The sequence below is a fragment of the Balaenoptera acutorostrata genome, chromosome 15, assembly GCF_949987535.1.
Source record: "Balaenoptera acutorostrata chromosome 15, mBalAcu1.1, whole genome shotgun sequence".
NCBI lineage: Eukaryota > Metazoa > Chordata > Mammalia > Artiodactyla > Balaenopteridae > Balaenoptera > Balaenoptera acutorostrata.
The window spans coordinates 36,417,526-36,441,494 of record NC_080078.1 but is presented as its reverse complement, the minus strand read 5'-3'; the positions used below and the strand labels follow the sequence as shown (position 1 = coordinate 36,441,494).

The 23,969-nt window shown below is 45.0% G+C and overlaps 1 protein-coding gene and 1 long non-coding RNA gene across 2 annotated transcripts in view; both read right to left on the bottom strand.

The window, feature by feature from the left end:
- ADCY9 (adenylate cyclase 9) overlaps positions 1 to 23,969 on the bottom strand; it is a 121,877-nt gene that overhangs the window by 43,030 nt on the left and 54,878 nt on the right. The window contains exon 3 of the mRNA XM_057529012.1: positions 2,026 to 2,216. Within this exon, the coding sequence (XP_057384995.1) occupies positions 2,026 to 2,216 (191 nt within the window). The remainder of the gene's footprint in view (positions 1 to 2,025; positions 2,217 to 23,969) is intronic.
- On the bottom strand, positions 3,573 to 10,105 carry LOC130704865 (uncharacterized). Its single transcript, XR_009005386.1, has 3 exons — positions 10,040 to 10,105; positions 8,691 to 8,787; positions 3,573 to 3,658 (listed from the first exon to the last, which is right to left on the bottom strand). It is a non-coding gene; the product is annotated as an uncharacterized LOC130704865 (long non-coding RNA).

Below are 23,969 nucleotides of genomic sequence, written 5' to 3'. Positions count from 1 at the left end.
CAGAGGCGTCCCTCATCTCAGATGTCCTGTTATCCCCCAAACACCATCAAAACACCCCCAAAATTATACTTCATTTCCACTCATCTTTCCCTCCTGGAAGGGGCAGAAAGATCCTTTTTTTTTTTTTTTTCTCAAATTCCTTTTGGTAAACACAGTTAACTTCATAGATCACAAGATTATTTGGAAAATTTATACATGGCAATAGAGTATGCTGAATAGTTTTTGCCCAACCAGATCAAAAACAAATAAATATATAAATAGGTTTATGACTAGAACAAGAAATGTTCCGTCGGGGGGAGAGAAAACCTTCTTAAGGCAATTTAGCGCAGAATGCCTGTCATTAACACTGCAGGTGTGTGATACAGTGAGGTCCTCAAGGGCACACGCCCTCATGGATAGAAACACACACACACATCACCTGAAGTGGCAGACAAATGCAACAAAACATTTATTTTTGGCTTTGAGCTCTATTTCTCTACTTGACTACAGCTCAGTTGGAAGCCTGAGGAAACAATTTCTCCCCAAATAATAAGGCCGTATTTGGAAGCCATGTTTTTGCTCCCCTCCCCACCTAGCTCTTCCCGGCCCATGTTCGGTGGTAGTCTGTGAGCAGGGGGCTCCTCTTTCTGACTCCTGCAAGACAGCAGCCCGGGCAAAGAGTGCATTAAGTGCATATAATGCCTGCAGGCATTAAGGAAATTTCAGCTACATCTGCTGCTATGCATGTGCCAGAGAGCACGGGGAAGGACAGGGTCTAATACCCTATCCTCAACAGGTGTGAGTTTACCCTTCCCCGCTAGGGGACATCAGGTCATGTCTGGAGACCTTGGTTGCCATGCTGGTAAGAGAGGGTGCTACTGGCATCTAGTGGGTGGAGGCCAGGGATGCTGCTCAACACCCCACCACGCACAGGACGTCCCCTCCACAAACAGTTCTCTGGCCCAACATGCTGATGGTGTCGAGGCTGAGAAACCCTGCATTAAGTGAACAAAGCACACGATGAAAACGATACGTGTGTGCTGTCCACAAACCTGAACACAGGAACCGCACACAGTGCCTGGATGAGAGACACCATGAAGTCCAACACAGTGAAATAATCTGGACACTGCAGCTGAGTGCCCCATTATGATGCCTTCAGCTGAAGTACCAAGATCGCAAGCTTTCAACTCTGTTAATGATGTGGATAGGCAGGAATGTACTGGATTACAGCCATACCAATAGGCCATCGTCCTGACCAAACATCACTGTGTTACTTGAGAGCACAAAACAGTGATGTGGAACTGTTTTAACCGTCTCTCTCTTTAAAAAAAAAAAAAAAAGGAAACGGCAAATATTTAAACTGTAAAAATAAACAAAGAGGTATCAGTGGGGGAACTAAATCAAATGTGAAATCTGAGGAACAACTCACACGCCAGAGTGATTTCGCATGCCCAGGGTCCATCGTGTTAATTCCCCGGTAGTTTATTGGGACAGAAATGGGAGCATCTATGCAGCCACCAGGAGATCTCTGTCCCAGTGATGAAATAGTATCATGTTCTTGGCAAGCCTGCACTCTTCCAATGATCTACAGCACAAGATTCACCCACACCAACAAGATTTAAAATAATCATAAAACACTGAATTTCAAGAGATGTCTGAGTATTTGAGAAAGTGGTCTCTGAAATAAGATACAAACTAGCCCTCCAAGCAAGATGCTGGGAGAATCACCTTTACCCTTATCATTTATCGTTAGCTTTCAGAAATCCCAAAAGACATCATAGGTCGCAGAAAAAGAAAATAATAACTCAAGTGAGAAGCAACTCTATGCAGTGTAGAAAGAAAATGGAGGTGCATATGTCAAAAAAGTAAAGATATTAAAAATGCAAAATGCTGCTAACTTTATACTAAATTTAAAAATCATAAAAACCAGATGGAAGGGCATTCCAAGTCGTCTGCCATAGACCCGAAGGCTGTTTATTATTTCACATGTTCTACTGCAGAATTAGTATCAAGTTTTAGAAGTAGGAAAAAAAAAAAAAAACTAACCTTAAGGTTATCAAAGGTTTTGACAGTCTGCGCCAAGTCACTGACACTCCCTGGCGATGCTGTCCCCTGTCCCCTAGGGCCTGAGGACACCCGTGAGCCGTCAATGACCTCAAAGCCAGAAAGCAAGGCCTCTGAACAGCTGCAATGAGACTCCTTCGCTCTCTGACCCGCTATCAGGTATGTCTTCAAACCTATGGATAAAAATTACAGTCAGCACAGGTGGACACCAGCGTTGGTCGAAACGCAGCTCTGTCTTGCTCTCTACGCAGGACACGCTCCTAGAAAGTTGAGAGTAAAGTGAAAATGAGAATAGGTCATATTTTACTACTACTCCCATGACCTTTCCAGAGATGCGCAGCCTCAGGGAGAACGACTGCCTCCAAAACACACCATGTATTCACGCTGTGTTTTCTCTGAATGGAGGCTGCATGCTTCATCTTCTGGGGCTGAAACAAGGGTTTAAAAGTCCTTCCTTGGAAGGGTCACGTGGCCTCTTTCTGACGGCAGCAGAGCCCACTGAGTGCGGACCCTATACATTTCGTGAGTTTGTTTCTATCTGTAAATACCAGTCGCCAACATTCATAATGGTCAGTCTAGATGTGAGGGTGACTACAGACCATGTTACCTACGTCAGGCACTGTCAACCACCATGAAAAGGGAGACCAGAATGTGCATGAGCAGGGGAACTAAGCCCTCCCTCGATTCAGACTTATCAAGTATCTCTTTTCTGTTGGATCCAAACATTCACACAGCAGGAACATCAGCTTTTTTTTTTTTTTTTTAGTATTTATTTATTTATTTATTTGGTTGCACCGTGTCTTAGTTGTGGCCAGTGGGCTCCTTAGTTGCAGCTCGCCGGCTCCTTAGTTGCGGCTCGCCGGCTCCTTAGTTGCAGAACGTGGGCTCCTTAGTTGCAGCTCCAGGGCTCCTTAGTTGCAGCTCGCCAGCTCCTTAGTTGTGGCACTCGATCTCTTAGTTGTGGCATGCATGTGGGATCTAGTTCCCTGACCAGGGATTGAATCCAGGCCACCCGCACTGGGAGTGCGGAGTCTTATCCACTGCGCCACCAGGGAAGTCCCAGAACATCAGCTTTTTGTCAAGCTGCAGTCTACGTGAATTTTATTCTCTCACAAAATCCCCACTGTAAAAAAAAAGTCGGTTAAATGGACTATTAACCTACAACTTTACAATCCCCATTAAAGGCTGAAGTAACAATATATGCTATAGTGTTAAGGAGCTGTAACAGGTGGGCTGGGCCCTGCTCCTGGTGTACAGGACTATCTGCTGGGAGGGGAGTAAGGAACAGCTTTTTCAGATGGAACTCAAGGGCTTTCTGAAAAAGAAGCAAGCCTTATTTAAAGAAATCCATTGTTAGTCCTTACTGGAATTTAACCAGACTACGAATTTATGAAAGGGAGTGACAATGTGATTTATTCAATAAACATTTATTTTAGGCCTGGTGTATGCTGTACACAGAGAATAAAATCAGAACAAAGCAGGATTCCCTCTTAAGGAGTTTAAGCTTCAGCAGAAGGTGGTAGAGAAAAGGCATCATGGGACTTCCCTGGCAGTCCAGTGGTTAAGACTTCGTCTTCCAATGCAGGGGGTGCGGGTTCCATCCCTGGTCGGGGAGCTAAGATCCCACATGCCGTGTGGACAAAAAACCAAAACAGAAAACAGAAGCAATATTGTAACATGTTGAATAAAGAAATTTAAAAATGGCCCATGTCAAAAAAAATCTTAAAAAAATAAAAGACTCTATATACTATCTACAAAAATAAAGTACATTTAAAAAAAAAGAAAAAGAAAAGAAAAGCCATCATGGAGAGACCCAATCAAGAGGTGACATGTGTCTGCGCGGCTGGATCCATACAGTTTCTCGCACTCAGTACATATTTAATAAATGCTCTAAAATTAATTAAGCAAATAACCCTGGGACTACTTAATCAGTAATCCTTAATCATTTTATAATTAAACCACCATTTCATCACTTTATCTTTCTTCCTCTCCCTCCCTCCTTATAAAATACTGTATAGCGTACGTTTTTAGGTCAACCGTTCTGAGAATTTGGCAAGAGTCCCAGGACACCTAGAGACATCCAGGAGTGTAGCCAAAACACAGGTGGGATCCAAAGACTGTGATAAATAATTTTAGATGCTAACTGACCCCAAAAGAGATTGTTAAATGCTCACTCTTAACTAAGGTCCTGAACTTTCATGTATTTTTTTCCAACCAAAAATATACATCCCAAATGATATATAGGATCAATCACAGTTCTGACTAGCTACATGTATAAACTTGAAAGGGAAGCATTAACTAGAATACAACAGAAGGGTAAAAGCAGCTTTGCATGAATTTCTCAGACTCTGTTACAGAAAACACTGAACTGATTTTATCATTTCGCCTTGGGAGAGTCAGAAAACACAAGCTCTGTGGGCTGAGGAGAGAAAAGCCCTATTTCTGACCTGCCGTGGCATCTCATCCCTGGCTTCGCCCAACCAGGGCATGAAGAGGCCTGGTCCCTGGAGCTGCTGTAATTAGTCCCTCTCGAACTCCCGGGTGTGGCAGGTAAGTCACCTGCAGCGGGTGGGGAGGGGGGCCCGGGGAGCACCCGCAGCCGCTGCAGGGGCTGCCTTGAGGAACAGACAAAGGAAGGGCATTTTTTGGATTGCAGGGGTGAGGAGCTGAGGCTGCAGGGGAAGGTTTTCTGTTGTGTCTGTAGCTGGCCCCAACCCCAGAACTGCATTCCCATGGGGAGGCCGGCAGATCGGGGCTCCCCTGCCCGGGGCTCTGCACCCCTGGGCCCTGCTCCCAGTCAGCTCTCTCACCCCCAGGAGGGGTCCTCAGTCAGGGAAGCACTTATCCCCTCCCTGTATGGCTCCTCGGGCAAGAGCAGGTGAAGGAGGCCTTTCCTGGAGGCGTGACAACTACAGCAAAGAAAGGGCTGAGCCTGCAGCCCCGCAGGGCCGCGAAGACATGATGATGATGCAGCCAGTCCTCCAAGCAGCAGTGCGCCCTCCACCTGGGCATGGAGCCAGCTCCGCAGCACAGGCTCTGATGCCTGCCTTGGGGTTGGCACCCCTGCGGTTTGTCGTTGCTGCTTTGAATTGTGACTACTGAGTTGCCGCTCATTGCTCAAACATTTATTAAGTGCCTCTGTTTACCATGCACTGTGAGGGTGCTGAGGGGACAAGCGTGAACATGGCAGCCGTGACCCTCCCTGTACGGGGCAGCTCCTGCAGGGGGATCTCGGCAGCAAGTGGGTACGCCTACCCGGTCCAGGACCAGGAAGCACAGGAGGGTGTATCTCACAAAGACTCAGAGGTTTGGGAAGGCCTCCTGGGTGAAGTCCCCTCCACGTTGAGGGCTACAAGATGAGGAGAGGCCAGCCCAGCGAAAGCCACCAGGACCAGGGGCTGGGACAGCGTGGTCAGGCTGTGGGTGTCACCAGAATAGTCGATGAACCGGACTCCAGAAAGGGAGCCTTCAGCAGGCAGAGTGGAGGGATGGAGGTGAGTGTCGTGTGGCTGGAACAGAGAACATGTCGGGGGCGGCGGGGGAGGGGGGCAGACAGGAGCTGAAGTCCGTGCAGGGCACCAAGGAGACCAGCTCCAGGAGCCTTCACTCTGGGGGCAACAGGGGTGAGGAGGAGTAACGAGCAGGCACCAGGCTGAGGAGAGGCCAGGGAGCCCTGGAAACACCAGCCACAAGTGGGTGGTGAGGGAGTCAAGGGACAAGGGAGGTGGAAAATAATGGTGAGACCTACTCCTCTCGAAGTGCGGGGGCAACAGGCAAGGCTGCCACGGCAAGCACGAGTGTAACGGGTAAGGGCGTGTGGCTTCGGGGGAGAAGCCCTGGGATTCAGGCTCTGTCCCTCCTAAATGTGTGATGCAGTGAGATACTTCATGGCTCCACATCTCACTAAGAATAGGACTCACCCCACAGGGCTGACTCGAGGATTAAATGATTAACACACGTGAAACCTTCACGGCAGTGCCTGGCGCACAGTAAAAACTCAGTAACGTTAGCTATTATTATCAATGTGGGTGTTTGACCTGCTTATCGCTGGGAGTCTTTTTTATGCTCCTTCTATGTACAAAAGCATTTGCAGGACTGTTAAATCAATAACTGCTCCAAATTTGTTCCTAACTTGAAGTTTTCTTAGGGTAGCTCCTAACAATCAACCTGTATTAGTAACACAGCAATGCGAGTGTTCCAAAGGACAAACGCACAGATGTGTCCATGGCAAGCAAAAAATCGGTGAAGAAATTAAGCAACTTTTAATTTATGCTTCAATATGGAAAGTTAGATTTAAAGTGAAATGTTTTGCCAAAACTGGAGTGATATCAGTAATGATAAAGTCAGACCGGATATGAAAGGTCCCAGGGAACGTATCAGGGCCGGGTGACTGGCTGCAGTCAGGAGAGGTCATAAGACATAAGGATTTAATCAGTAACTACACACATGGCCCTTGGGGTCCAAGTTCGTTAGAATGGCTCTTTTAGAGCAGAAAGTCAAAAGGCAGCTAGATTATTTATTTCGTTAAGTATAGTGTAAACAGGAGAACAATTAATAAGGTTTCTTATATTCTTTCCTGGTAATTGACTTTAAACCTCACTGGCACAGATGCCTTTCATCGGCTTAATTCACAGCAGGTGGAGAAGTGGGGAAGACGGTTCCCATGAGCTCCTGTCTGACGGAGGCGTCGTCTGCAGCTGTGTGTGCCCGGGAGGCTGACGTGGTTAACAGTCTTAACTATGGCATCAATTCTTCGAGGAGAAAAACTGAGCCTTGCACACAACTTGTGTCTAGTTTTCGTGAGCTGAGTGTGATTTGAGTGAGTGCCAAAGTCCATTTTGGAAAAGAAAGACTATTCTGGCCTTTTTATCACGGTCTTTTTCTGCAGGACTCTTGCTTTGGAGGGCGATACCCTCAATCCAAGAACCAAGGGCCCGAGTGTCAACCCAACAGAAAGAGGAGAATAATCAGGAAGGAAAGAATGTCTGGAGGTGTGTTGGGGGTTAGCAGCGTGACACAGCAAACGCCTGGGAGCTTGCATCACTGATGATCTGAAACAATCAATATAAGGGAGGCAACTAGTTTGGGCCGGTTCACAAACCAAAGGGTCTAAAAACTTATTCACTTTGTAATGAATTTTTCCTTCTAATGATATCTGTAATGGCCGAGTAGCATGAGGATTATTTAAACTAAAATGTAGTCAGTCAATACGGAAAATAAAGATTAAAAGCGCTCACAATCTTAATCTACCAAATAACCAGGGCCTAAAAACTATAGATATGATATTTCATCATTATCTATTGCTTCTGCTTAGGAAGACCAAAAGTTTTGGTGAAAAAAAAAAAAAAAGCATTTTCCACCTTGTTAACATCAAAACACTCTGGATGGGCCTAAGTCCTCTCTGCTCCTATGTGAAACAATTAATCACAAGGAGGTGATCCGTCCTCGTTTTCCCAACACTTGACAATAAATCACAAGTTCCAACAGCAAATGGCTGTGGGTGAAACTTAACCTTCTTCTTAAAAAGTGAAGTCCCAAACAGTAAAATACGAGACAGATTAACCCAAGCAGGTGAAAGAAACAAAGGGTGGGCACCACGCCTGGGTGGCTTGATCTTGACTACACCTTTCGCCTAACCAACAGACTCTTTCAAGAACATGCACGTGCGCACGCCCACCCCACAGCTGCTCCTGTGGCGGGCGTCCTCTGCACCAGCCTCCATGTCTCTGCAGGAACGGGTACATGTCACGGCCAAAGGTGAGTGACTGGGCAGTCACCTCGTGACCACGTTCCCCTGAGCTGTCTTCTTCTGAACTTTCCTACTTGACATGAATAAGGGCTACCCTGCTCAATGCTCAGAACTAATGCTGGGAGAGTCCAGTGTAACTGCCTTCAAAGACCCACTCCTCCCACCTCTAAAAAACTCCCGAATTACGGTTTAATACCCAGGCCTTCAAAAAATATGAAACGAGTTCTTTTAAAGGTAGCATTTGGCTGTTTATGGAAACAGGCTGCCAGGTACTAACCAACTCATTTATTCATTGGCTCATTCACACATTCACTTACCCAGCAAATGAAACATTTATTGAGTACCTACTAAGGGTAAGGACCTGGGCTGAGTGTTGAAAGAAATGGATAGGAAAAAGGAATGCTCAGGTGTTAGCAACAGTGCGGATGAAAACCGTGACCCAAAATGGAAATACCAGTCACCTAATGATGACCCCATTTCAAAGGGCTGCTGTGAGGATTAAATGAGTTAATGCTTTTCCTTAGAGCATCTTCAGGAACACTCAGGAGTAACTCAGAGTAGACTGAGGAAGGGCATGAAGTAATGCTCATAAAGAATTACATGGGAGGATGGGAGGCTGGCAGTGAGGGAGAGAACAATGAGTAAGTGATGACGCATCGACAAGAAGAGAGAATCATGTGAAGTCAAGTCTGTGTGCTGGCGGGATGTTCGCAAGTGACAAAAGGCATTTTTACAGTGAGTTTTAGAAAACAAAAGGAAAGTGAAGGTCTATGATAACTATCTTGGAATACTGTATACAACAGAGTTGAAATAATCAGAAGAGACTATGAAACAAGACAGCTAGAAGGAAGGGTGTCGGGAACTGAGACAGACTAACAACTAATAAACTGTTATTCACCAAATGTTAACCCAGAGAGTGGTCATCAGACACAAGAGAGCACGTCAGGTCACATCTGGAGCAATTACAGGAGGAGCCACAGACCGTATTCTTTTCCCTGGAGAATTGAGAAGTAACAGTTAATTTTAAGATTTTAACTTAAGTTAAACTAACAGTTTAAAAATTAATAATTAGGGACTTCCCTGGTGGCGTAGTGGTTAAGAATCCACCTGCCAATGCAGGGGACACGGGTTTAAGCCCTGCTCCGGGAAGATCCCACATGCCGTGGAGCAACTGAGCCCGTGTGCCACAACTACTGAGCCTGCACTCTAGAGCCCACGAGCCAGAACTACTGAGCCCACGTGCCACAACTACTGAAGCCCACGCACCTAGAGCCCGTGCTTCGCAACAAGAGAAGCCACCGCAATGAGAAACCCGCGCACCACAACAAAGAGTAGCCCCTGCTCGCTGCAACTAGAGAAAGCCCGCGCGCAGCAACAAAGACCCAATGCAACCATAAATAAATAAATAAATAAAATTTTTAATTAATAATTAATTTTAAGAGTGGCAGATTTATGTACAGGATAGACAATGGAAAACAGATTCTAGAAAGAAGATAAATGAAAGACTCAATTTAAAATCTGGGAATAGGTGGCAGCTAAATAATTGAAAAATGAAGCCAAAAAAAAGGGAATACATCAAAAATAGAAATAAAGCTATAGGATGCTACGTGAAAGAAGCCAGTCACAAAAGGCCACATACTACATAATTCCATTGATATGAAATGTCCAGAATAGGCAAAAATCCACAGACACAGAAAGTAGCCAAGTGGTTGCCAGAGGTTTGGGGGTTGAGGGATGGGGAGCAATTGTTAATGGTACAGGGTTCCTTTGAGGGGTGATGAAAATATTCTAAAATTAGATTGTGGTGATGGTTGCACAAATGTGAATACTCTAAAAACCACTGACTTACATACTTTGGAAGCATGAACTGTACAGTACGTTAATTATACCTCAACAAAGCTGTTTTTAAAAAACAAAACTATGCAAAGATCAAGATATAACAGTCCTGAGATTCAGAGGACAAATGAAAAAAAAACAGTAAGAAATACACTATCCTTGGGAATTCAGAGTAAAGGAGTAGGCAGTAGCAGGTAAAAGAAAAATGTTACAAATAAAGGCTTGGAAATAGATAATGTAGTAGAGCTAGGATGGAAAAACATATAAATAAGAAATAAGGCTAAATAACCTTGAAGAACTAAAAATTCAACATGGCATGAGTTCAGAAGTCTGGGAGAGATTAAACAAAACAAAACAAAAGTTTGACCTTCAGGAGATATCTCCAAGAATCATCAAATTTGCAACACTCACTGCTGCAGTCTAGTCCAGAAGAGCTGGCCCGACACCCAGGCTGTCTTCCTAGATCACCAACGCGATTCCCCCCCAGATGACAAGCGCTCACCGCGCTGCACGGCAAGGCTGCCAGAGCACCAGGGCTGCAGCCTCACCACAACACAGTAGAGGCGGGGTTCTCCCAGCTGCCCCAGTACTGCTGCTCCCCTCTCACCCACCAGGACTTTCACCTGCAAAGGGCAAGGGCACCACCACCAGCGACACTTCCTGGGAGCATCTTTAGATGGGAAGAAAGGCAACATAGACAACCTCACCCAGAAACTTCATATTATGCAAAAAAAACAAAAACAAAAACAAAAACCACAACTCTTACCATTCCTGACTAGCCTTTCCTGGGAATAACCGCGCCTTTACCACCTGTTCCTTCGTGGAAATGTTTATCCAGATTCTGGCTGGCTCCCAAATCACATTTCCAGCACAGTCACACGCTTGCTGCGAATTTCCTCACTTTCCAAGTCAACCAGTTTTCAGGTCACATCAAAGTTTTCTCTCTTTTGATGAGTGCCTTGCATACTGGCTGGAACACTGCCAGAAACAATTTCCCAAACTGCATTTTCTTGTTCCCATAGGCAGACTTGCTCGAGCCACAGAACTGGGAAACCCAAACCTCTCCTTTCTGATCAAGAAGCAATATCTTCTTAGATATTTCCAGTTCCTCTAATTTCATTTCAGCACTGGAGGTGGTCTTTCTTTCTTAGACCTTTTTCAGGAGAATCAAAGCTGTGTTTGTGTGGTATATTCTTAAGAACCTGAAAAGTGTTGCTGGGCGTCAGACAAGAAGTCGAGGGCCCATCCCTCCACTCAGGGGTCACCGGCCGGGTGGTCCCCTCTTCCTCTCTAGCCTCACACTGTTAATTCCTGCCTCAAGAAAATCACAGCTATGTTGTAGACTCTCACAGAAGCAAAACTGAAAGTGAAACCAAGGCAGTGAGTAGTGAGTGCCCACATATGAGAAGAGGTCGAGGGACGGTCCATGGGGCACATCGACATGCAGAGATGTGACTTATATAAAAACGTGACCTGGGGCTGCAGTCAACAGCCCCTCATTCGCAAGAAGGGGGTGGATGAGTCTTGAGGAGTCCCCCGTCTAAAGGCGGAGAGTGAGGAAGACCCTAAAGGAGAGGCAGACGCGGGCAGAAGGCCAGGGATTCAGACTCCCCAGGAAGGAGGGGCAGACACTCCAGCAAGCAGGTCCCTGCCCCGTAGAGGTGCTGACCCCAAACCACATAGCTGAGTACTTGGAGAGAAGGAGGCATGAAGAGCAGCTAGTATCACAGGGAAAGAAACAAGAAAAAAACAAAGTGTTATTCTGAATAACACTAGACCACTGTTAAAAACACAGAAATACAGCTTGAGGAGCTAATGTAAAATGTGGTAACAACAGTTGATAACACTGTATTATATAACTGAAATCTACTAAGTGAATAGAACTTAGATGTTTCCACCGGAAAATAAAAAAAGATAAATACGTGAGATGATGAATGTGTTAATTAACTAGATGAGGGAATCCTTTCACAATGTGTACATATATCAAATCACAATCTACACTTTAAATATCTTACAATTTTATTTGTCAATTATAACTCAATAAAACTGAAAAATTTTATGGAAAAAAAACACAGAAATACACCAAAATATTAACAGGGCAACAGGATTATGGAAATTCACTTTCTATATTGAATCTTCTTATTTATATTTAAAATAAGCATAAAGTTTTGAACTTATTACAAAATATTTTAGACATAGAAACATGTAAGGAAAAGTAAGCTGAAGACTCGGAGTCCTTCCAGTCTAAGGAACAGATGGTCGCCTGTACCATCCAGGTTCCCTGCAGGCCTTCCCCACCACACCCCTCCTCCCGCACAGAGCACAGAACTATCCAGAACGCCACGGCCACAGGCTCCTCCCCACGTGTTTCTTTAAGTTTTCACTACATACGTACGTAATGCTAAACAATACACAGCATTAATATGTGGTTTTTTTTCTTTACCTTTACATAAATGACATCATTTTACAAGTATTCTTTTGAAAGTTGCTCTTTTTGGTCCAGCAATATGTTTGAGAATCATCCATACTGATACATGTGATCCACATTCATTTATTTTCAACACTATGAAACGTCCCACTGAATAAATACACCATGATTCAAAAAAGAAAACCTCCAAGTATTATGTTAACACCAATGATAAACTCTGTGTTCTGTTAAAAATAAGAAATATGATAAATCAATAGGGTAAAGACATGCTGAACGCAAAAATACCACCGATTCAAAGAATACATCATAAATATACATTTAAGAATGAAATGGGGCTTCCCAGGTGGCACAGTGGTTGAGAATCTGCCTGAGAATGCAGGGGACACGGGTTCGAGCCCTGGTCTGGGAAGATCCCACATGCCACAGAGCAACTAAGCCCGTGTGCCACAACTACTGAGCCTGCACATCTGAAGCCTGTGCTCCGCAACAAGAGAGGCCACGATAGTGAGAGGCCCGTGCACCGCGATGAAGAGTGGCCCCCGCTTGCCGCAACCAGAGAAAGCCCTCGCACAGAAACGAAGACCCAACACAGCCAAAAAATAAAAATAAAAATGAATTTAAAAAAAAAGAATGAAATGGAACTTGTGAAGACTAGTAAAAACAAAAAAAATCAGGAGAGGAGCTCAAGGATGGAAGAAAAGTTGCTGGAAAAAAGTCAAAGAAATCAAACTCAGTGAAGGTGGCAGGCCAGGCACCACAAAGATCACACTGAAATGGAAAAAACGAAATAGGGAGATGAGAGGAATACAGAGCTCCTCAAATTGTGAGTTAATGAGGTTGAGAGGTGACAATTCCATTACCCTGGTTAAAAAGACCCTCGGGACTGCTGTAGTTAGGTCATATGCCTGCCACTTTCCCAAATGAAGAAATGGACAGAGTGTCCCAGGGAAGAACTCCCGACCAGGCTGACTCAACCCAATCAGGTCAAAGGCTCAGCAGTACGGCTCCACCTGACTTTTCAGCCATACACAGCTGGGCTGGGAGGAACTGGAGGAGAAGGTTCCAGACGGTTCCAGAAAGCTGAAGAGGCTTTTGGGGGGTTGATGAGATAATACAGGAAGTGGACTATTGGGAGGGTGTAAAGAATGTGGCCCAGGGCTGTCCAAGAGAACTGTCTTTGACGACAGAAATGCCCTGCGGCTGTCAGTTCAGCGGCCACCAAGCACTCGAAATGTGGCTCATACAAGTGAAGAACTAAATTTCTTTTCTATTTTCTAAAAAACTTATTTTATTTAATTTATTTATTTTTGGCTGCTTTGGGTCTTCGTTGCTGCACGCAGGCTTTCTCCAGTTGCAGTGAGCAGGGACTACTCTTCATTGCGGTGCGCGGGCTTCTCGTTGCGGTGGCTTCTCTTGTTGTGGAGCACAGGCTCTAGGCCCACAGGCTTCAGTAGTTGCAGCATGTGGGCTCAGTGGTTGCAGTGCATGGGCTCTAGAGCGTGGGCTCAGTAGTTGTGGCGCATGAGCTTAGTTGCTCCACGGCATGTGGGATCTTCCCGGACCAGGGCTTGGACCCGTGTCCCCTGCATTGGTAGGTGGAGTCTTTTTTTTTTTTTTTTAATATTATTAAACTATTATTTTTAATTAATTAATTTATTTATTTTTGGCTGCGTTGGGTCTCTGTTGCTGCGCACGGGCTTTCTAGTTGCAGCGAGCGGGGGCTACTCTTTGTTGTGGTGCATGGGCTTCTCATTGCGGTGGCTTCTCTTGTTGTGGAGCATGAGCTCTACAGCATGGGCTCAGTAGTGTGGCGCACGGGTTGCTCCACGGCATGTGGGATCTTCCCAGACCAGGGCTCGAACCCATGTCCCCTGCATTGGCACACGGATTCTTAACTACTGCGCCACCAGGGAAGCCCAGAACTAAATTTCTAATGTTTTCTCATTATAACAAATTTTAAATAGCTACATGTGGCTCACTGCTACCACACTGAACAGTGAAGATCCAGATCCTTCCTTATTGGGAAACAGGAATGAATTGGCAACAGAAAGCTCCTTCTTATCTTTACCAACTAGAGAAGAGGTATAAGAACCATTAAAAAAAGAATGGGTGGAGCAAAGAGGAAAACTAAATGTGAAACCAATAAGCATGAACTTTTATTTATTATAGATGACATTTAGTAGCAAAGATGAGGGGCAAATTACCCTGTACACTAAGAGCAGGGGTAGCCAATTGGAAAATAGGGTAGAAATAGATACTCTAGCAAACAAAATCGTAGACAATCTCTAAGAATAAGAAAACAGGAGAGGACTCCCCTGGTGGCGCAGTGGTTAAGAATCTGCCTGCCAATGCAGGGAACACGGGTTCGATCCCTGGTCTGGGAAGATCCCACATGCCACAGAGAAACTAAGCCCGTGCGCCGCAACTACTGAGCCTGCGCTCCAGAGCCCACGGGCCACAACTACTGAGCCCGCGGGCCAGAACTACTGACCCCGCACGCCACAACTACTGAAGCCCATGGTGCCTAGAGCCCGTGCTCCGTAACAAGAGAAGCCACCACAATGAGAGGCCCATGTACTGCAACAGAGTAGCTCCCGCTCACTGCAACTAGAGAAAGCCTGCATGCAGCAACGCACCCAAAAATAAATAAATAAATTTATTTATTTATTTATTTAAAAAAAGAAAGAAAAAAGAAAACAGGAGAGCTTGGAAAGACTGAACATTTTCCAATAAAAACTTAAAATGGTTTGAAAATTTGATTCAAAAATCTAATTCAGAGCCCATCTGTATATAGTTCAACCTTGCTTGACATGTATTATTCCTAAAAATGTTTTTAATATCAATAGTTTTAAGATATGCTGTATTTTCCACTTTTTATACTCTTTAAATTGTACTGCATGATTCCTAAAAGCAGTCTGTAAAACGAACACTGAGCTCTCTGATCTTTCACACCCATTAAAAGCAACACATAGGGCTTCCCTGGTGGCGCAGTGGTTGAGAGTCTGCCTGCCAAGGCAGGGGACACGGGTTCGAGCCCTGGTCTGGGAAGATCCCACATGCCACGGAGCAACTAGGCCCGTGAGCCACAATTACTGCGCCTGCGCGGCTGGAGCCTGTGCTCCGCAACAAGAGAGGCCGCGATAGTGAGAGGCCCGCGCACCGCGATGAAGAGTGGCCCCCACTTGCCGCAACTAGAGAAAGCCCTCACACAGAAACTAAGACCCAACACAGCCGTAAATAAATAAGTAAATAAATAAAATTAAAAAAAAAAAAAAAAGCAACACATAGTAAAACACACCACTGAACAGATTACCATTTCGTGGGGGTTCTCTGTCTCCACCAGCCTGAATGTTGAACTAGGCACGTGGCCATGATGCTAATGGATTTGGCACAGACTGCTGAGGCCAGGCCGGAGAAGGCGTCTCACGAGCGGTATCACTGTACCGGCCTTTCTGCTGAGGCCCAGCCCCAGGCAAATATGTGAAGCAGATAAACTGACTGGTCGCCTCGGCCAACCTTCCCTCTCTTTCTGTTCCTCCCGGGTCCCCTCCGCCCTGCCACCTACTGTCTGAATGTCCTCCAGCGTCTGCATGATCGAGGGCCTTGGGGTGCTGTGACATCACCCAGGATGAGAGAGAGGAGGGAGCCCTGGGGACCACACCCCTGCCCCCTGCTCCCATGAGCTGCCCGCAGTGGTCAAGGAATTCACCCCTGCAGCTGACTGATCTGCACATTGTACCTTCCTGACTCGAATGCAGTGAAAACATCTGGTCCCCGGTCAAAGCCCAGAAACTCCTGTGTCACCAACATCCAGGCACAGTTTCTGCCGGGCACCGCAGGAGGGGGCCTCCACGCCGAGGGCAGGTCCCAGCGTAAAGCTGTGCCTCATCTGGGATCATCACGAAACATGGCATTTCCGCTAGATTCTCTGAAATACTTTAAATTCCTTGAGGACCCATAATGACACCTTCTGGAGACCAGATGGTGAACCATGGGTTCTCAACCTGATCAGACCCAATGGCCCCGTGTTATCCCATTTTTATTGCATACTTCATTTGCAATGTCCTCTTTACCCTCCTGAATAAAATTAAATTCATGGACCATACATAACCCTCCATCACCGAGACCACCAAAAACACCTCTACCAATCTCCTGCTGCGTGGCCTTGCATCAAGCCGCCTTAGGACACAGCAGGGGGAGCTTGGGAAAGTGAGTGCTGGGCCACGGCAGGGCCTCTTGCCCTACAAGCAGCCAGAAGTTCCATAGTTCTCTTCCCACACCTCCCCCTGCCAAGAGAGAACCAGCTGGAAGGATATTTAAAAGACTGAAGGGACTTCCTTGGTGGCACAGTGGTTAAGAATCTGCCTGCCAACACAGGGGACACGGGTTCAATCCCCGGTCCAGGAAGATCCCACATGCCGTGGAGCAACTAAGCCCATGTGCCACAACTACTGAAGCCCAGGTGTCTAGAGGCCGTGCTCCGCAACAAAAGAAGCCACTGCAGTGAGAAGCCACGCACCACAACGAAGAGTAGCCCCAGCTCCCCACAACTAGAGAAAGCCCACGCGCAGCAACAAAGACCCAACACAGCCAAAAAAAAAAAAGAAAGAAAGAAAGAAATGAATAAAAAAATAAATAAAAAGACTGAAAATTCCACAGTGCTGTATGTGCATCTATTACAAAATTGTATACGTAACATGTGAGCGTGTGTGTATCTGCAGCAATTTTAAAAGGAAAAGATTTCGGAACATATCCTATTCATTCTTTCAGCAAATAATGAGCTCCTGAAATCTGCCAAGAATGAGGCTAGGCCCATTATAAATGCTCTTAGTACCGTACATTGCCTCTGTCTTACTCATCTGAGTACCGACAGCACCCCAGCACCCGGCTGAAGGCCTAGCACACAGGGCATTCAAATGCGGCAAGAGCTGACCACACCCCTACAGCAGTGGTCCATTTGCATAGCATGAAAAGCAAGCGAGGGCAGAACAAAGTACTGAAAGTACTGTACCTTCTCGAACTATACAGTAAACTTTCCTTTTTACACAATAGGAACAAAAAGTTACTTGTCTGCTGATTCTATCTGAGCACCTGCTATATGCCAGGTGAATGCTAATGACAAAACTGTGAGCGTGACAGATAATTGTCCCTGACCCCAAGGAACTAGAAGTAGGAGAGTAAACAATAAACCACACCTCACTGAAGCGAAGTGGGAGAGGAGGGTGGCCCAGGTGAGGCTGGAGTGGCAGGCAGGGCTGCAGCCGTCGGAAACAGCCTGAGTTGTCGCTGGGCCCCTGGAAGGCCTCAGCGGAGTTTTAAGCATGGGTGCACACAATCCAATTTTCTCTCTTTTTTTCCACTTTAATTTTTTAAGAAACTTTTTAATTTGAAGTAATTTTAGACATACAGAAAAGTTACAAATAAAGTACAAAGGAGTTCCCTTCTATTCCTCACCCCACTTGTCCTGATGTTACTGTTGTCTTATGCTACGTCAAACATAGAACAATAATCAAGAAAAGGAAGTTAACGTTGGTACAATATTGTTAATTAGACTATGGACTTTATTCAAATGTCACCAATTTTTGGTCTGATTTCTCTTCCAAGATCCTACCCAGATCCTGGCTGGCTGGGGGTAGTGGATGGCTGAGAGCTGTCGAGAGCAGCAGCGGGACTCGTCCTAAGGTTGTTGCTGTGACCCAGGCAGAGGGTAAGAGCAGCCTGGCCTAGGATGACTGCAGGGTAGAAGCAAGCAGATTCCCAATACAACGTCCAGGCAGAACTGAACAGGACAAGCCAACAGGCTGGACGTGGGGGTGAGGAAGGGGAACAAAGCGGATTCCCCAGGTTCTGCCTTACTCCCTGGCTGAGAAGGACCAGGGCAGGTAAAGGTTTGGGGGGCAAGATTAGAAGCTCAGTTTTGGACTCTTTAGTTATAAGATGCCTGTGAAATTCCCAAATGAAGACGTCCAAGAGGCAGCCACACCATCCCAATCAGAGGGGAGATTCAGACTAGAGAAGGGATGTCGCTGCTACACCCATGGAGAGGACGACGAGAGAGGAGGGGCCAGGAAGTAAGCCTGAGGACCTCTGATGTCACGAGATGGTGGGGGAGTGGGACCCAGCAAAGAAGTCCAAGGAAGACAGTCAGGCAAACGGGATTCTGAGGAAGCCAAGAAAGGAGAGTATCTCAAGAAGAAGGAATGGGCCACTGTGTTGAATGCTGCTGAGAAGTGATCCTGGGTTTGGTAGCACGGAGACTGGCAGTGCCATGCCAAGTAGAGATGCACCTGAGTGGCCAGACTGGGTGGGTTGAGTGGAGAGTGGAGAAAGCACGTGTCAATCCTTCGGAGAAGTCTGGTCATGAAGTGTGGCAGAGAAATGAGGTGATGTGGCATCCTGGGGGGATTTGTGCAGGGCGGAGATGCTAGAGAATGTTGTGGACTGAGGGAGTGGTCCAGAGAGATTAAAGGTGCAGGAAAAGGAAGGCAGCTAGAGGGGCAATGTTGCTGAAAAGGGGAGAGAAGATAGAACCCATAACTCAAGTGAAGGGATTGGGCATTATCAGAAGGAGGCAAACTTCTTCTGTAAAAGAAAGAAGAAAAAAACTAGACATAATCATTTGTAGGCTTTCCGGGAAGGGAGTGTATTTGGTTTGGCGGGAGCGGAGGCAGGACAGTAGGACTCTTGAGGTCTGGCTGTGGCTGAGAGGATGTCACGTCGGGATGTGAGGTTCAGGCTGGGATAGATGCTCTTGAGGGAGAATATCTAGAGTCATCAAGGTGACAGTGCTACCAGCCAGACAAACGGCAGTGGGAGCTGGCTCTTCCAGAACAGCACTCCAAGGCAATGAAAGAGCAAAGGCACAAGTGAGGCACTTAAGTATCTGTTGAATAAATATATAAATAAATGAATGAACAGATGAGTTGATGTGCTAATCAATCAACTCACAAAGTGAAGCCTGTTTTGAAGGCAGAGTGAGAGGAGATGGGAGAGTGGAGTAGCGTGATGTGCTGTGGATGCCTGGAGGAGAAGTGCGTGAAGAACTCGCACCATGAACAGTGAAACAACAAACAACCCAATTTTATATTTTTAAAGGCAAAAAGGTCTGAATAGACATTTCTCCGAAGAAGACATACAAATGACCAATAAAGCATGTGAAAAGATATTCAGCATCATTAGCCATCAGGGATACGCAAATCAAAACCACAATGAGATATCACGTCACACCCATTAGGATGGCTACAATTAAAAAGACAGATAGGGACTTCCCTGGTGGCGTAGTGGTTAAGAATCCGCCTGCCAATGCAGGGGACACGGGTTGGAGCCCTGGTCCGGGAAGATCCCACATGCTGTGGAGCAACTAAGCCCATGCACCACAACTACTGAGCCTGTGCTCTAGAGCGACGAGCCACAACTACTGAAGCCCACCCGCCTAGAGCCCGTGCTCTGCAACAAGAGAAGCCACTGCAATGAGAAGCCTGCACACCACAACAAAGAGTATCCCCCACTCACTGCAACTAGAGAAAGCCTGCGCACATCAATGAAGACCCACCACAGCCAAAAATAAATAAAATAAAATAAATTAATTTTTTTAAAAAGCTTTAAAAAAATAAAAAAGACAGACAATAGAAAGTGTTGGCAGGGATGAAGAGAAACTGCAATCTTTATACACTGCTGGTGGGAAAGTAAAATGAGGCAGCTGAACACTCCAGCAATTCTTCAAAATGCTAAACATAGAATTACCATATGATGTTCGAATTACCATATGAGTTCCCAGTGATTCTACCCCTAGGTAAATGCCCAAGAGAAATGAAAACACATGTCCACAAAAAAACTTGTAAACTAATATCATAGCAGCATTATTTATAACAGCCCCAAAGTGGAGATAACCCAAAGGTCCATCAATTGATGGTCTATACATACAACAAAATATTATTCAGCCATAAAAAGGTATGGAGTTTTGATCCATGCTACACCATGGATGAATCTTGAATCTCATGCTAAATGAAAGAAGACAGTCACGAAAGACCATGTATTGTATGATTCCATTTCTACGACATGTCCTGAAGGAAAATGAGGGGAAAGCTTGTTTTACAGGAGGAATCCAACAGGTCTTACAAAGCTACAGTGGTTAAGACAGTGGAGTATCCACACAAAGGCAGACAAATAGATGAAATGGCAAAGTGTTCAGAAATAGACTCTCACACATATGGACACAATTTATGACAAAAGTGACACTATGGAACATGGGAAAAGGATGGCCTTTTCAAGATCAGTGCTCAGCTCAGACTGGATATCTGTTGCTTCCTTTACAGCCAGCCCCAAAGTCCTGGGCTGGTAAATATGCACATGCAAAGATATTCAACATCATTAGCTGCTTAGGAAATGCACATTGAAACCATGAGATATCACTACACACCTATTAGTATGACTGAAATGAAAAACACTGACAATATCAAGTGCTAATGAGGATGAGGAGCAACGGGAACACTCATATGTTGCTGGTGGCTACACAAAATGGTACAACCACTCTGGAAAAACCTGCAGCACTTACTTATAAAGCTAAACATACACTGACCATGTGCCCCAGCAATTCCAATCCTGGCTATTTACCCTAGAGAAATTAAACCTATGTTCACACAAAATGCTGTATACGATGTTTACAGCAATTCTATTCATAGTTTCCAAAACCTGGAAACAACCTAAAACGTCCTTCAGTGGGTGAATGGATAAACACACAGTGTTAGATCCACAGGATGGAATACCGTTCAGCATTACAAGGAATGAACCACAGATACATGCAACAACTAAGATGCAACAACTTATACTAAGTGAAAGAAATCAGTTTTAAAAGTGTATATACTGTTTGGTTCCATTTTAGTGACATGCTCCCAAAGGCAAACTACAGGGGTAGATAAGAGATTAGTTGCTTCCAGGGGGACGGTGGGGGCAGGAGGTGGGTCTATAAAGGGTCAACATAAGGAAAAGGTTTGAGGGGGGTGGAGGTGAATCTGTTCTATATCCTGGTCGTACTGGTGGCTACAAAATCTATACATGTGTTAAAAGTCATAGAACTGTACACAAAAATATCAATTTACAAATGACAATTTGAAAAATAAAATTATACAAAAAGGAACTGCCACACAACACTGCAGTTCCAATCCAAGTCTCTACTCGTGAGAAATGAAAACATCTATCCACACTCAGACCTGGACACAGATGTTCAGAGCAGCTTTATCTGTTACAGCCGAGATGTGAAAATAATTCACATGTGCATCAGCAGGTGAATGGACAAACTGTGATCTAACCATCCAACAGAACTTGACCCAGCAAGAAAAAGGAACTGAATACTGATCCACGCTACAACACGGGTGAACCTCAAAGACAGGACACTAAGTGAAAGAAGCCAGATGCAAAAGACCACATAGTGTATGATTCCAGCTATATGAAATGTCTAGAAAAGGCAAATCTCCAGAGACAGAAAGTGAATACACAGGTGCTGGGTTTGGGAGCAGGTCTGCCTGCAAATGAGCATGATGGGCCTGAGGGGTGATAGAAATGCTCTAAAATCAACTTTTGGTGATGCTTAGACAATGCTATAAATTTTCTAAAAATAAGTCAAGTGTACGCTTTTTTTTTTTTTAATTTTATTTATTTTATTTTATGGCTGTGTTGGGTCTTTGTTTCTGTGCGAGGGCTTTCTCCAGTTGTGGCAGGCAGGAGCCACTCTTCATCGCGGTGCGCAGGCCTCTCACTATCGCGGCCTCTCTTGTTGTGGAGCACAGGCTCCAGACGCGCAGGCTCAGCAATTGTGGCTCACGGGCCCAGCTGCTCCGCGGCATGCGGGATCCTCCCAGACCAGGGCCCGAACCCGTGTCCCCCACATCGGCAGGCAGACTCTCAACCACTGCGCCACCAGGGAAGCCCCAAGTGTACGCTTTTAAGAGGTGATTTTTGTGGTGTGTAACTTACACCTTGATAAAACTGTGCTCAATTAGATATTCATGTTTTTTCATGAAAACTTGGCCCCTACTTCACAGAATACACACAAAAAATTAATTCCATGTGGATTACAGACATAAATTTGAAAAGCTAAACAATAAAGTATTTAGGAAACAAAAGAGAAGAATAATTTCATGACCTCAGAGGTCGAGGAAGGTTTCCTAAACAGGACACAAAAAGCATTAACCTAACAAAGAAAAAGACTGATAAAATTCATACTAGGTTGAACCACATGAAATTGCCAATATTTAATCATTCTGATCTCTAAGAATGGCAATTTCACAGTAAAAAGGCAAGACCATAGTGGGAGAAGGCACTTGCTTCACTATAACTGACAAAGGGCCAGCAGCCTGAATATAAAGAGCTCTGAAAAATCAATAAGAAAACCAAACCAAACAAAACCAGACCACTCAGTGGAAAATGGGCAAGAAACTCAGACAGACACTTGACAAAAGAACAAAACCAGATGGCCTGCTGACGTAAGAAAAGGCACTCGACCAGGGAAACGCAAACCAAATCAGAGAATCACAAGTTAAAGCTACCAACAGAAACCCCACACACCAACCAGAGTGGCTAAAATCAGACAGACTGACAGCGCCCGTGAGGACGCAGGGCAGTGAGGAGCTGCTGGTGGGAGGAAAAGTCGGCAAATTCGCAAACTGTTTGGTATTATCTGTCTATTAAAGTTGAAGATACTCATACTCTCTGACCCAAGACTCCCACTCCTGGATGGTTGTTTACCCAACAGAAGTGCATGCAAGTGTCACCAGGACATGGCACAGACGTGTTCACAGTCATTCTGTAGGAGCCAAGATGGGAACCATCCACAGGTCCATCAACAAGACAGAGAGACAGACAGCAGTACAGACACAGAGAACACCTTTCAGCAGTGAAAATGAACAAACTACAACCATAAGCAACAGGGATGAATCCCACAAGCATGATATTGAGTGACAGGAGCAGCCCCAAACGAGTACATATTGCAGATTCCATTTATATGACATCTAAACACAGGCAAAAACAATTGATGGGGCCAGAAGTCAGGATGCGGTTCCTGCAGGAGGAGGGAGTGAGTAGTACTGAGGGGCGCACAAGAGGGTTCTGGAATGCTGGCAACATTCCATTTCGTCTGGGTGCTGGGTGTGTAGATGTGTCCATTTTGTGATAATTCTTCAAATGTACACTTATGATTCGTGCATTTTTATTTATGCATATTATACGTCAACACAGAAGTTTGTTTTAAAAAACAGGCATCCGAAGTCTTCAAAACTGCCAATATCATTAGAGACAAAAAAGGCTGGGGAACAGTTCTAGATCAAAGGAGACTACATGGATGTGCAATGAACAATCTGATCCCAGACTAGACCCTGGATGAAAGTAAGAAAAGCTCTAAAAGATACTACAGGACAACTGGGGACATCTGACTATGAATGACACATCTGCTAAGAGTATTGTGTTACATTTCTTGATGCAGTAATTCTGTCTATGCAGGAGAATGTCCTCGTCCTTAGGAGATACATGCTAAGGAATTTAAGGGGGCAGGGCCATAATGCTTGCAACTTACTCTCAAATGGTTCAGTGGCTCAGGAAAGAAAAAAGAGGAGATACACACATACACATATACACACATATGTACACACGCACATATATATATACATATAAAGGGCATGTATATGTATACACACATATATAAAGCACATATGTATTTGTGTGTATAAATATATACATACATTTATATAGAGAGAAAGAAAACAAATTTGGTAAAATGTTAACAATTGGTGAATCCAGGGGAAGGGCATATTAGTATTCATTACACTATTCTTCCAACTTTTCTGTAGGTTTGAAATTTTTCAAAATAAAAATTTGGGAAAAAAGCAAAAGCGAATCAAAAATCTGGCAAAACCAAACAAC